The sequence below is a fragment of the Epinephelus lanceolatus genome, chromosome 2 (genome assembly GCF_041903045.1).
Source record: "Epinephelus lanceolatus isolate andai-2023 chromosome 2, ASM4190304v1, whole genome shotgun sequence".
NCBI classification, from domain to species: domain Eukaryota; kingdom Metazoa; phylum Chordata; class Actinopteri; order Perciformes; family Serranidae; genus Epinephelus; species Epinephelus lanceolatus.
The window spans coordinates 27462811-27475417 of record NC_135735.1 but is presented as its reverse complement, the minus strand read 5'-3'; the positions used below and the strand labels follow the sequence as shown (position 1 = coordinate 27475417).

General features: G+C 38.3%; 1 protein-coding gene across 3 annotated transcripts; it reads left to right on the top strand.

The window, feature by feature from the left end:
* Positions 1 to 183: 183 nt before the first annotated feature.
* hnrnph3 (heterogeneous nuclear ribonucleoprotein H3 (2H9)) lies at positions 184 to 12468 on the top strand. 3 transcript variants are annotated; one of them, XM_033623738.2, is made up of 11 exons: positions 184 to 236; positions 2543 to 2635; positions 3070 to 3225; positions 3597 to 3740; positions 5513 to 5651; positions 6521 to 6720; positions 7684 to 7779; positions 8282 to 8397; positions 9217 to 9352; positions 11198 to 11254; positions 11402 to 12468. In XM_033623738.2, exons 2-11 carry the CDS (start codon positions 2548 to 2550, stop codon positions 11479 to 11481), a joined length of 1212 nt encoding a protein of 403 aa, XP_033479629.1. In that variant the 5' UTR covers positions 184 to 236; positions 2543 to 2547; the 3' UTR covers positions 11482 to 12468. The 3 variants fall into 3 exon arrangements, with proteins under 3 accessions (XP_033479629.1, XP_033479621.1, XP_033479612.1); XM_033623730.2 differs by lacking the exon at positions 184 to 236 and adding an exon at positions 1439 to 1552; XM_033623721.2 differs by lacking the exon at positions 184 to 236 and adding an exon at positions 1655 to 1845.
* The last annotated feature ends 139 nt before the right edge of the window (positions 12469 to 12607 follow it).

Below are 12607 nucleotides of genomic sequence, written 5' to 3'. Positions count from 1 at the left end.
GTGTGTGTGTGTGTGTTCATATTCATCTCTCGCGCTCTGTTTAGATACCACTGACTAATATGTATATAAACACACACATACATCGCATTTGTCAACCGGGTGTTTTATTTTGAAATTTGTTTTATTCTGAAAACATGCATTTTATCTCGGGATGTCTTGTCCTGTTTATTGAACAATAACGGATATACAAACACACGGCAACCCCCGTACACCTTCCTAACATCTGTGCCTATGAGGTGAGTACATTACATGTTTGATTTGAAAGTTTATGGAGACGTGAATCGGTCTAGACCGGGAACCCCCACACGAAAAACGGGGTTCGTTTTCAAGACGTTCATGCAATGAACGTCTTGGTCCAAGGCTAGATTTGCAGCCAGTGCTTTCAGCGGCATGACTATTGTTAGACGCTTAATGTGTTGGAAACGAGTTTGTTGCTGTCATATGTGGCGGTACAGGACTTTAGATCTGTTCCCTCATATAAAATAAGTAAATAATAGTATAGAGCCCCTTCACGCTGACATCTCTCCAATCTGTGCATGTATAGGTCCTGTTTGTGCATGTGTGTGTCTTTCGGACCTGTGTGTAATTGACAAGCAAGAGTGAAAACATTGAATTTCCCCTCAGGGGGATTAATAAAGGAATTAAACTTAACTTAAATTTAACTTAAACATAATATAACAAAAAATAAAAATAAAAATAAAAAATAAAGTTAATGAAGTGCTGGGGTTGCCAGACAATTCAAAGTCCTTTTTGATGAGTGTGAAATCTACATTTTCAGGGATCAAATTTTCTTGCAATTTCCAAACTGTATCCAAATCATGCTTTTGTAGATGATCATTAATTATCAGCATGTTTTTAATCTGCCTGTCTGAATGCAACAGCCTCCTGAGGCAAGTTTTTTATTCTTATCAAAAGTGCAACAGTTATGAAGTTCTTAAGTCATGCAAGTAAAAGCAAAATCTAAATTCAAGATATAGAATAGAGCAAGGTAAATATGTGTCCAAAAATATAAGTGAAGTAACAAAACTTTGTGCAGGATGTTGTAAATGAATAAACTGCGTATATACAGGAATATAGTAAATGTAAATGCATAATGAGAAGTAATAAATAGGCTTATATGAAGAGGTGTAAACAGACAGTAGAAGAATATATGGGGGGAAATAATCAGTTAACTGAACGGGCATTCAAAGAATAGGTTGAATAAATAGCCTAAATGTCATTATATATATATTATGCACAGGATGTCCCTATGGTATTTTACAATCTTAATTATTTGTTTGGATAAAACTTTAAGACATAACATGCGTTTACACTCCTCCTCCCATAACTCCTCCTCTTAAAAGAAGTTTATTTATTATTTTTTATTGTAACGTCATCACTGTGTTTGCTATTAATAATAAGTCGTTATTAAAAAGATAAACGGTCCAAACAGTCATGATTTTTTTACCCCGTACCCAAGTCTCGCGATAACATACCTGAGCGGGTTTGCTGGAAACGGTAGTGACACCTGAGGCTCGGGACAGGAGCAGGAGACCGGGGACGAGAGGCGACTGTGAGATAATTTCACTGTTTTCAGACATTTGTCACTGTCGTATGACATATGTCTGTTCGGGGATATATTTTGATGTCCCTTGGCGGCGCACGGCCGTTGGGAATTAAACTAGTCTGCCCTGTACGTTTGACCGCTGTCAGTGTCCTACAGTTAGCCGTAGCCGTTAGCCTGCTAACTGCTAATGTGCTCAAGCTAACGTTAGCACGTCAGCCTGACAGCAGAGAGACGTTAGCATCTTGAGGGAACCCAGAGTCCAGGCTGACAAATATCCTCCTGTGGCGACCTGCAAAGAAGTAACTTAACTAAAGAATAGATAAAGTCTGTTCAAGATATGTTTGGAAATGTCTTAGGGAGTCGAAGTTTAACTGTGGTTACCGTAGCTAGCAGAGCTCCAGGTTTTACCAACACTTTGAGATACAGTTGGAAGGAGGAAGTAATAAACGTTAGCTTGTATGACTGCTGTGACAGCTGCAGGGACCTGCATTATTTAGCTAAATTATCGGATATTTCCTACTGAGGTTATGTTATTGCACACTGTTCATAATCTCGGGTACGCTGTTTTAGTCTCTGGCATTTGTTTGGTTTCCTATAGACTGCAAAACTTGTTTATAACACCGTTGTAAGCTTCGTGTAGAAATTCTATGATGCTGTTGATGTCTGTCAATTATTTGCATATTTCATAGTTGATTGCTCTGGTTATTATGTACCTTAATTATAAAACACAAGGCTTTTATAATCACTCATCATTAAAGTTAGCTATTGCTAGACCATAAAGACATTTTTAAAGCAGCTTGTTAAACACATATTTATTAAAGATACCTGCACAGATAATGCTCAAGTGGGCCCAGGACTCCACAGTGAAGTGTGCTAGGAGGTCAGGGGACACTGGAAGCACAGTGTTTTTAATCATGATTGTGATGGGCGAATTGTATAAAAGTATTATTGACAGTAATTTGATGTGTGGCTGCTGTGTTGTTTTGTCTGTGGCAGTGAGGATGTCTTTGAATGAAGAGGGTTATGTGGTTCGAATCAGAGGACTACCATGGTCCTGCACGCAGGAGGAGGTTGCCAGTTTCTTCTCTGGTAAGAATACACACACATTATCTTTACAGCATGAAGCATGAAAGGTTTTAATAAGTTTATAAGTGCATTTTAGTGACTTCAGGGCTGCACTGCAGCATCATTTTTTTGGTTGTCTAGGTTTAAGTGGAATTTAGCTGGCCTCATTGTCATTTGAATTGTTTCCAAGAGTCCTCTCTCCCTCCTACAGCCTCTCTTGTTGTTAAGCACAGAAGCAACCTGTGGTTTCAACTTTTTCTAAGCTGATACCTCATTTTTATGTTTCAAATTTCATTAGAGAATGCTGTAAGGATCTCAGGTGAATCAGAGAATGATAGTGATCGTTTCATTTTATTGGATCCATTCGTACCCTCTTTTGTGAGTTTTTCTTTTATGACAGGAAATTTTTGTGTAGGCATCCTTTTAAGGTAATCTCAATCAATCTTACTCCTTTACAGACTGTGACATTGTTGGGAAAGTAAACGGAGTGTGTTTCACCTACTCTAAAGAAGGCCGTCCCAGTGGAGAGGCATTTATTGAGCTGAAAACGTCAGAGGATTTCAAGAATGCCCTCGCCAAGGACCGTAAATACATGGGACACCGATACATAGAGGGTAAGCAATATAAGCGATCACAGCAGACTAATGTGGCGGTGGTTGTTTACTTGTGTCAACTTTCTCTTGGAACAGTTGCTGCATTATATGAAATTACTGATAGAAACAGTTAAAGGTCAACTTACTCTGTTGATGTCGTCTCATCAGTGTACTGTAGAGATATTGTTTCCTTTTTGCTATGCTTGTAAAAGTTTCTTGGCTCACCTGTGTTCAGTTACCCATACAAATAGACATTTTCCAGCATGCGTTGTGTCTCTGTGTGTGCCTGTGATATGCTTTAAACCAAACTCCAATGAAAAAAATCATTTTTTAAATTGTCCTTTCAGAGTTTGACGTGCGTGTATTTGTGTCCATCTGTGTGTCTGTCTTAGTGTTCAAGTCAAACCGTAGTGAGATGGACTGGGTGCTGAAACGTAGCGGTCCTGCTGACTATGACAGTTGCAGCGGCTGCATGCTGCGACTTAGAGGCCTTCCCTTTGGCTGCAGCAAGGAGGAGATTGTTCAGTTCTTCTCAGGTACACGCACATTTAATCTTTTGTAACCTTATGGAGTTGTACTGATACTGCACCATTTATGTTAATCTGATGGATAGTTTTTCTGATACATTGTAGTTTGTAGGGTTTTTTTGGACTGTCAACACCAGAGTGTAGGGTGCCAACTGAACTACTGCTAGCATTTAAATATGCAAAAAAGTTTCTTAGCCTGAGGTGCAAAACAATCAAATGATACAAAACCACTAAAAGAAATGTCAGATGCACATAGGCTTTGCATACATTTTACTCCTCACTCAGTCACTATCTATGTATAGTGCTGTTTCACGTCAATGAATCCATAGGCATTATTAAATAAGGCCAAGAAATAGTTCTAATGAAATAAGTCTAAGAAACACTTCTAATAGTTCTGTTCATTGTTCCAAGTCTAATGGCCCAGGTACTGAAAGTTATACTATGCAGGATTTTTCTAAAAACATTGTAGAGTCATACAAAAGTAATCCCCTCAATCATCACAGATGACCCACTAGACTTATGCCGCAGTGTATTTCTCTGCAGAGACTCTGCCCATTTTTTTCTGTGTTGGGGACGTTTATGGGCGTGTACCCCCACAGTGCTTAGGTGTGGTTGGGCTTTAAACAAAGGTAGTGACCAACTGCCAGACCGTAAGCAGCAGGCATACAAGAGACAAAGCACCAAACAATGCAAATGTAGCCAGGTAAAACCAGAGTGAATCTGCGGTTGGCTTTTACTTTCACTTTTGCTGGCGAGTATGTTTAAAAACAGAAACCGGCAATCCTGCTTAGTATACCTTAAAAGCCACAATATGTAGAATTTCAATTTGATAGTAGCATTTAGTTTAACATTATTCTAATGCCAAGTTTGTACAACAGTAGAACATCGGTCAACCTTACATTTACAGGCTCTGTCATAAAAAGTACCACGATATCAGGAAATAGGACTTTGACTGTTTCATGAAAAAGTCAAATTACTGCCAACTGCACTTCAGACTGATTTCCACTTTGCAGATCGACCCCACAAAAACACACCACGACATAAGCTTGCACTTACATTCAAAGTTCATCAACAGATATGCCATTTAACAAACATTTAACATTATGTTTTTACATTTTGGATTTCTCTCATATTACAAAGTGGTATTAATTTGACTTTGAGCCAGCATGTCTTTGTGTCATGGCCCAAAGGCCTAATGTATGTTTGTTCTTGTAGTATAGTCATGCTGTGTTTACCAGTTAGTCCTTGTTATGAATTGTGAGTATGCCCCTTCTACGTTAGTGTTATGTTCACACTTTGTTTAGCATGTGTGTGCAATATGACCATAACATCATGCCTCCTAAAGGGATGAATTAAAAATAAAAGATAGGATGGGCTGGGCTGGTTTGGCTGAGGGGAGACTGTCCCATGACACTGATCTGGGGTCAGTACTGTGATTACGCTCACTGGCAGACTTTATCTAAGATAATCAACACTTAAGAATTATTACGGGCCAGTGTCACTCAACACCAATTAGTAATAATAATTTTGCCAGTCACCTAAATTCAGTTGTGAAGAGATTTTTTTTGTCTGCATTCACTTTAATTTTATAACATATTCAACCCTCTGAGATGCCCTTTTTTAATACAATCTAATCAAATACTTCAGCTGGTGTTTATCACAGTTATGACATTTATATTAATCCTGAAAGCTCCAGTGATGCAGTGGGTATTGTTCTATCTATTCTACACATCTATCAGTCTACCTACCGACCTATGTATTTATGTGTGCTTGGGTTAAAGGGTTGAGAATCGTGCCAAATGGGATTACTCTGCCAGTGGACTACCAGGGGAGGAGCACAGGGGAAGCCTTCGTGCAGTTTGCCTCAAAGGAGATAGCAGAAAAGGCTCTGGGGAAACACAAGGAAAGAATAGGGCACAGGTGGGACAGACGGGAAAGGGACGGGCTGGACTGGGTTGGGCTTCTATTGCAGTATTTCATGGGTGGTCATATTAGAGTAATTATGGTATTAATGGGATGGGCTCTGTTATGGTTGAATGATAAGCATGGGATGGTGTGCTAGAATAATTATGGTAAAGTGGGTAAATTAATTGGGTGGGTCATGTGATATTTATTAAAATGATAATGACATGGGTTTAATGGGATTATGTATTGTAACAATGGTGACATGTTGAATAATGGGATGAAAGGTTATGTATCTGATCTGTATATTGAAGGTGGTGTGAGTATTTTATGCCATACACAGTTTTGCTGTTAGTCGTTAAATACCTGGAAGCTCTGTTTAACTGTGTTAGAGCAACATTTGGGTACATTAGATCATTTTTATTGGCACTTCCTTATATCCTTTTATACAGTTTTTTTTTTTTACAGATAATTTACTGTGTAAGAGGGGATTAAGTGTAGATGTATAGCAGAGGTCAGTCAAGGCAGCCTCTCCCATTAAATCATCAAACATCTCTGCAGTTCTTAATATTAAAATGATCAGTGCATCACCTAAAAGCCCTGTAATGATTCTCCTTATTGTAAATACTAAGGTGAGATTGGTGTAGAAATCCTTAACTACAGCCCTAAGCCCAGTTAATGATGAGAATTTGTTGAGGTTGTTCAGTCATTCAGACACCCTGCTCCAGGTTAAAACTACTTAGACCACTATTTAGAATATTTGTCTTATGTTTGTTTATCTTATCTCTCTGTTAATTATATCTATGTATGTAACCTGAGGTAAGCCATTTCTACTCCTTAACCCTCTCCTCTGCCCCCCTCCACCTCATGGGCCTTTCATTTTGCAGGTACATAGAGATTTTTAAGAGTAGTCGCAATGAGATCCGAGCCTACTATGAGCTGCCCCGACGGGGAATGGGTGGTCAGAGACCAGGGCCCTACGATAGACCCATGATGGGGGGTGCCAGAGGAGGGTTTTTTGGGCCCGGGCCTGGCCGCGGAGGGGCTCTGATGGACACCATGAGGAGCGGAGGGGGCTATGGAGGAGGTAAGATGAGTTCTGTGTTTCTGCAACACATGAATATTTGTGGCTGCAAAAGTGTACTTGGTCAGTGCTGTAGACAGTAGAACAAAACGATGATGATTAATTATGCAGAAGCCTGTGTTTTTAGTTTTCTATGGTACTCTGAGCAGTAAGGCAATACTCACTAATGCTAATACATCCAAAAACTTGGATTGGGTTGCAAACTCTGTTTTCTGCCAGAGGGTTCAGGCTTCTTTGCTGGTGTTGTGTTGAAGTCTGTTCCCCCGTCAATATGTGTTTCCTGTATCAGATGGCAGTTGGCTTTCGTGTTTCAGAGATACCTAATCTAGCTCACCAGGCATTTGTTTAAATCTCCGGTTTTAGGGAAATGGACAGACATCACCCCTCTCAGAAGAGGATTGTGAAAACACCTCTCTGTTGACAAACTTTTCACAGTTACAAGTCAGGTCATTCAAGGTCAGACATTTAAGGGGACATAAAAATAAGAAAAACATATTTTTGAGTGGAGGGGAACTTAAAACATGGTAAGGATGTTTGTATGTTCTAGTTTGTAAATGTCTACTTTATTGTTCAAGTGTCATATTAGTCAGTTCTCACAAAACAATTGGAACAGAAGAATAGAGTAATTAATTCTGTTAATTCAGTACCAGTTAATACAGCTTAAACTTCCCAACCCTGCATAACCAACTACATTGTCACCTGGCAAAACTCAGTATGTACGCAGTGAAGCTGGCACCCAACCACACGCTACATAGCAAAGTCTGTAACAGGTATAAAACTTTGCCCCGCCTATGCAACGCTTAGTGTCTGTGCCAACTGTATTTTGGGCACCAGTGCCTTTATTTCCTTTATCTGAGCCAGCAGGAAGTTGGCCAGTTATTCAGTTCTGTTATCTTTGTTGAAGAGCAGTCTGTGATGTGAAAGAATGAGCCCTGCTTTAATTGTGTCATGTTTGTCTGTGTCTAGGTTACGGTGGCTTTGACAGCTACAACGGCTTCAACAACTACTGTTTTGGCAATGGCATGTTTGATGAGCGAGTGAGAGGAGAGAGGGGAGGAAGAGGTAAAGTCCAACATTTATTTACCCTCCAAAGTCCGGCATTTAGAAATGCTGAATAAATGTTTGAAACCCTCTAATATATACTTTAAATTAGGCATCCCTGCTGAAAGGCTAAAATGTCTTCCAGTAATTGATTAGTTTACATTTCTGGTGTTCATTTAAAAAAAAAAAAAAAAAAAAAAAAAAAAATCTTTCACATGAATTACCGTTTGGCACAAATCTAGAATTTTCTACACCTTAACATTTTTAAATTTTAACATTGTTGGTATGAATAAACAGAGTTAGGATTGGGTTTTTTTTTTATAAAGTAGCAGATTCTGACCTCATTGGAAGTTATATGAAGATTTTACGCATTAAACAAGAAACATTAATAACTTAAAAAGCATATTTACTTTTCTTTTCATTAAGTAAATGTCAAGTTGGTATGTATCGGATTACTTCTCTCTTCTACATTACTAAATGCTACCTTGGTAATCTGTGGATTTATTTGTGTGTTTTGGCTCAGGGATGGGAGGACATGGTTACGGTGGTCAAAGTGATGTTTGTTCAGGCTTCCACAGTGGCCATTTTGTCCATATGAGGGGTTTACCTTTCCGTGCCACAGAGGGAGATGTCGCTAAAGTAAGAACACACGCACACTGAGACCAGGGGTTTCTTTTATAAAACAGTGCATAGGATCCGTTCTTAAAGTAAATGTTCTGATATGTAAAACCTTGCATACGCCTGTCAGCCTTATACCCGGCCCTCTGCACGGCCACATTCAACCAGAAATGGTCAATGCAAAGCACCTCATGAATGTCGATGCGTAGAAATGAGCCTGCTGATCAGTGAATCTTTAGAGTGAATCTTAACAACACCCGAGAGGAAGAGCAAGAAAAAAAAGGATTTTTCTGACACAGAAATCGAGGTGCTTGTAGATGAGGTGGAGGTTAGAAAGTACATATTTTTTGGTGACCACAACAGTGGTGTCATAAACAGAGGATAATACAGCAAGTTACAACATGTTGCTGCTGCAGTTATTTCAGTGAATTTAAACAACACCGAATCTGAAATAACAAAATAAAAAAAGTGTTCAGATCTAAAGGCGGAGAAAAAAAAAATTACCACGTACAGTCAGTTGTAGTTTATACAATCCATATGTGTAAGATGTGCCGGGTGAGGTGACTGGAGAAGCCAGAGTATGTGTTTACAGAGAAAATATCATGTAATATAAATTATTCTGGGTCCTCACACTTAATACAATAGACGGTAAGATAGTGAAACAGGTGTTAAATTGTATTCTGTTATTATAGAAAGGTCCTAAAATTGAACCTTTGGTTTGGTTAAGGAAGCTCAATAAGCTACTATATTTGAATAAACACTGAATGTTGAAAGACTAACAAAAAAAAAACTTTGTGACTTCATGTATTTAAATGTATGTGTGTTTCTTTGTTGGTGTAGTTCTTCTCTCCTTTGAATCCACTGAGGGTCCACATTGATGTGGCTCCAAACGGCAAGTCGACTGGAGAGGCAGATGTGGAGTTTCGCTCCCATGAAGACGCTGTGGCAGCCATGTCCAAAGACAAGAACCACATGCGTATGTTCTCTCTTTTTCCTCTTTCCTCAGCTTGTCTAACCTCTTGTGGTAACGCTTGGGCAGTTTCTATTTTTTCATACCTTAATACTGTCCTGACATTTTATAGGCTGTACAGGATATGACAGTATTAGTGTGTGGTGCTACCTCTCCCCTCCAAACTGGCAAGTTTGCTGTGAAATGCAAACTCTCTTAGCTTTATCAGTCTTATAAATAAACAGTACAAACTCATGAAGTGTCCAGAAAAGTGCAATCATACACCTTTTTCCTTATTAGACAGAGAAATACAACCATGCACCTGAATTCCAGTTTCTCTCTTTCACCAAATTAAGACTAATTTAATGGTCTCGTTAACCTGTTGTAAAACACACTATCTTTATGTGACTGTTTGCCCTGTCCTTGAAGACCACCTGATTTTTTACAACTAATTACACAGTTCCTTAAGTTCAGCACAGCTACCTATTTTTTTCCTCACACTTAATTTAAACTTGACAGAAACAAAATAAAATTAACCAAAACTGCCGTTGTTAGTCTTTTTTAGTCGTCTAGTCACCAGCTCTGGATTGGTTGCAATAAATCCTTAATTTACTTAGTTAGATGTGAAAATACGCTGTTTTTCCCTGCATTCTCTCGGTCTTCTAACATTATCTCTCCCACTTGCGGTTGTTTGTCAGCTCAGCTGCCTGTTCGGTAGTAGAGACTGACCCTTGGTGGCGTGTGCTGGAACTACATTTAATACATCTGCAATACTGCCTCTCCATTTGAGGTTAATAGAAGATGAGCTTCTGTATTTCTGTTATTTCCAGATACCCCGCTATACGAGAATACTATCATACTCTCCAAGCCTACTTGTGACATCACTTTTTCAAGCTACATTACGCAGCATTTATGACACAAACTACCTGCTGACGAACAGCAGACAAGTGGATCAGTTTCTACAGAAACAGAAGATTAGAACAAAGTCACAGGCCCATCACTCAAACAGCCAGGGTTTTAAAAAGTTAGCTCTTAATTCATTTTAAAGAGCATAAAAAAATATCCTGGTATTTTTCATGACACTATTTTGAGATATTCCAGATTGTTATAGGGCTGTGCTGAATATCTTTTTTCTTAAGCTTCTGTTGAGGATTTTGAATTAAGCTTTTAATTTCTGTTGTCATATTTTATTACATCACCTTTTTCATCATCTTTAAATCAATAATAACTGAAGTAATTTACTATAATGATGTAAGAGTCTAAACATTTTTTTTTTGTTTATTATGGTTGTATAAATGTAATTTATTGTGCTGCTAGATTGCTGCTAGACTGCCATGTTAATACAGGTGCGTGCATCCCTTGGTGTGCTGCAAGCCAGGGAGCTAACAGTTCTTTTTGACCGCAGTGAAAAACTTGTTCATGAAAGCCCACAAATGGACTGAAGAAGAAAATTTCATTAGATAAAAATATCTTGTGAATTTTAGAAATGATTACATCTATCCTTTTTTAATGAATTTTACCTTTTGGACTTCACAACTCTCTGGAGTTACTGGAGATGTTTGGATCAAACAAGTCGGAAACAATCCTCTGCAGCCACCACCAGGAACTAATTCTACAAAAAGTTTTATACTAATAATATTACATAGCCTAATATTTATGTGCAACTTTGCAGAAATACTGGGTTATAACATAATTAATTGACATGTAAAAAAAAAAAAAAAAAAATGTCAACGTTGTAAATGAAGCTTCGAACTGCTTGGTGCAGCCCTAGATTGTTCTTAAACAGGGAAATCAAGCATTTCAGTTCACATCAAACAGCAGAAGAAACACAAGTTCTTCAATATGAATGACGGATTGATGTTTTTTCCACAGAGCATCGCTACATTGAGCTGTTTCTGAACTCAACAGCCAGTGGAGCCGCTGAGATGAGTGAGTTTTTATTAACTGTTTAGATAAAGTATTAATAAAAGTTAGATTGTAGTTCTTTACCTTATAGTTTCACTCACACAGTCATCATGGTCAAATGAAGTTACGTCATCATTTTTACACTGACCTTTCTTTTCACAACCCTCTTAGGTCGTGGCGGCAGTGGTTACTACGGTAACTCTGGAGGGGGCGGAGGCTCACGGAGCAGTGGGCTGCGAGGTTCATACTGATGATGTCATCCCACTTTTCCAATCCATCCTGACCGTTTGTCTCGAGTCTCTTCAGGCCACATTCACTCGATTACTTTTTCTAAGCAGGAGAGCTGATCTGAGGTCAGTCGTTTTTATCGTGAAGTTGTACTAAAACTTCACCTCTGATACTAAAATAGACCAAATACGACCTGAACAAGCACTATTATTATTATTATTATTATTATTATTATTATTACACCATTCCTAAAAGCATTTGAAGAACAAAACAGCTCATCAACATGAAGATGTCGGAGCTGTTGTGGGTGCTGAACATGGTTAAAGGGTCATATAGGAGACTTCTTGTTTGTCATATTTTTAAAAGGGTTGGTTATTGTAATATAGGTTTTTACGACTCACATGAAAAGTAAATTTTTCTCAACTGATCTGATTAAGAGAAATCAAGCACCTTTTTTTCAGAGTTTGAATGGTATTGAGAGGGCAGTAACTGAATGTGTTGCGGTTTTTCGTGACTATTGGAATGCACTTTAATCGTCTCAGCTCACATCTCACTGTTGGCAGGAGACGTTCATTAGTGCAGAGGAGACATATTAACAGCTGTTGGATCTGATACAGGAAGGAATCATTTTGTGCCACTGCTCTGTCGAGGCCGAGCATGGTCATTGCAGCACTGAGAAGCAACGTCAAAACGTTACAAGATTAGAATTTTTAAAAAATTAAAAATCTTAGTTAATTCTGGTTTAAATTTGTTGTCAGCATAACATTTAAGCATACTGTAATTTACTGATTCAAACAGATCAGCTTTTCTGCTTTGAAGGTTTGATAAATGTGAGCCAGTGTGTTTTTTTTATGAATGTTTTCACAGTTCATTACAGAATTTAAAACTAAGTTGAATATTATATTCCACTCTCAAAGAGTGGAAGTAAAATAAAGTCTCTATATTTGAGCTGTAAGATAGCTTATGTAGCTGTTGTACATTTTGCCTAATAAATTTTATATTTAATTCTCTTTCTGTCTCCCTGACATCACTTTACAAGAAGTATTTGTGTTACGGTTGTGAATAATTCTCTGTTTATGAGGTGTGTAATCAAGAAACAATCAGAGTTAGCTGATTTAAGCGGGAACAGTGCAACAAGAGTAAATGTTC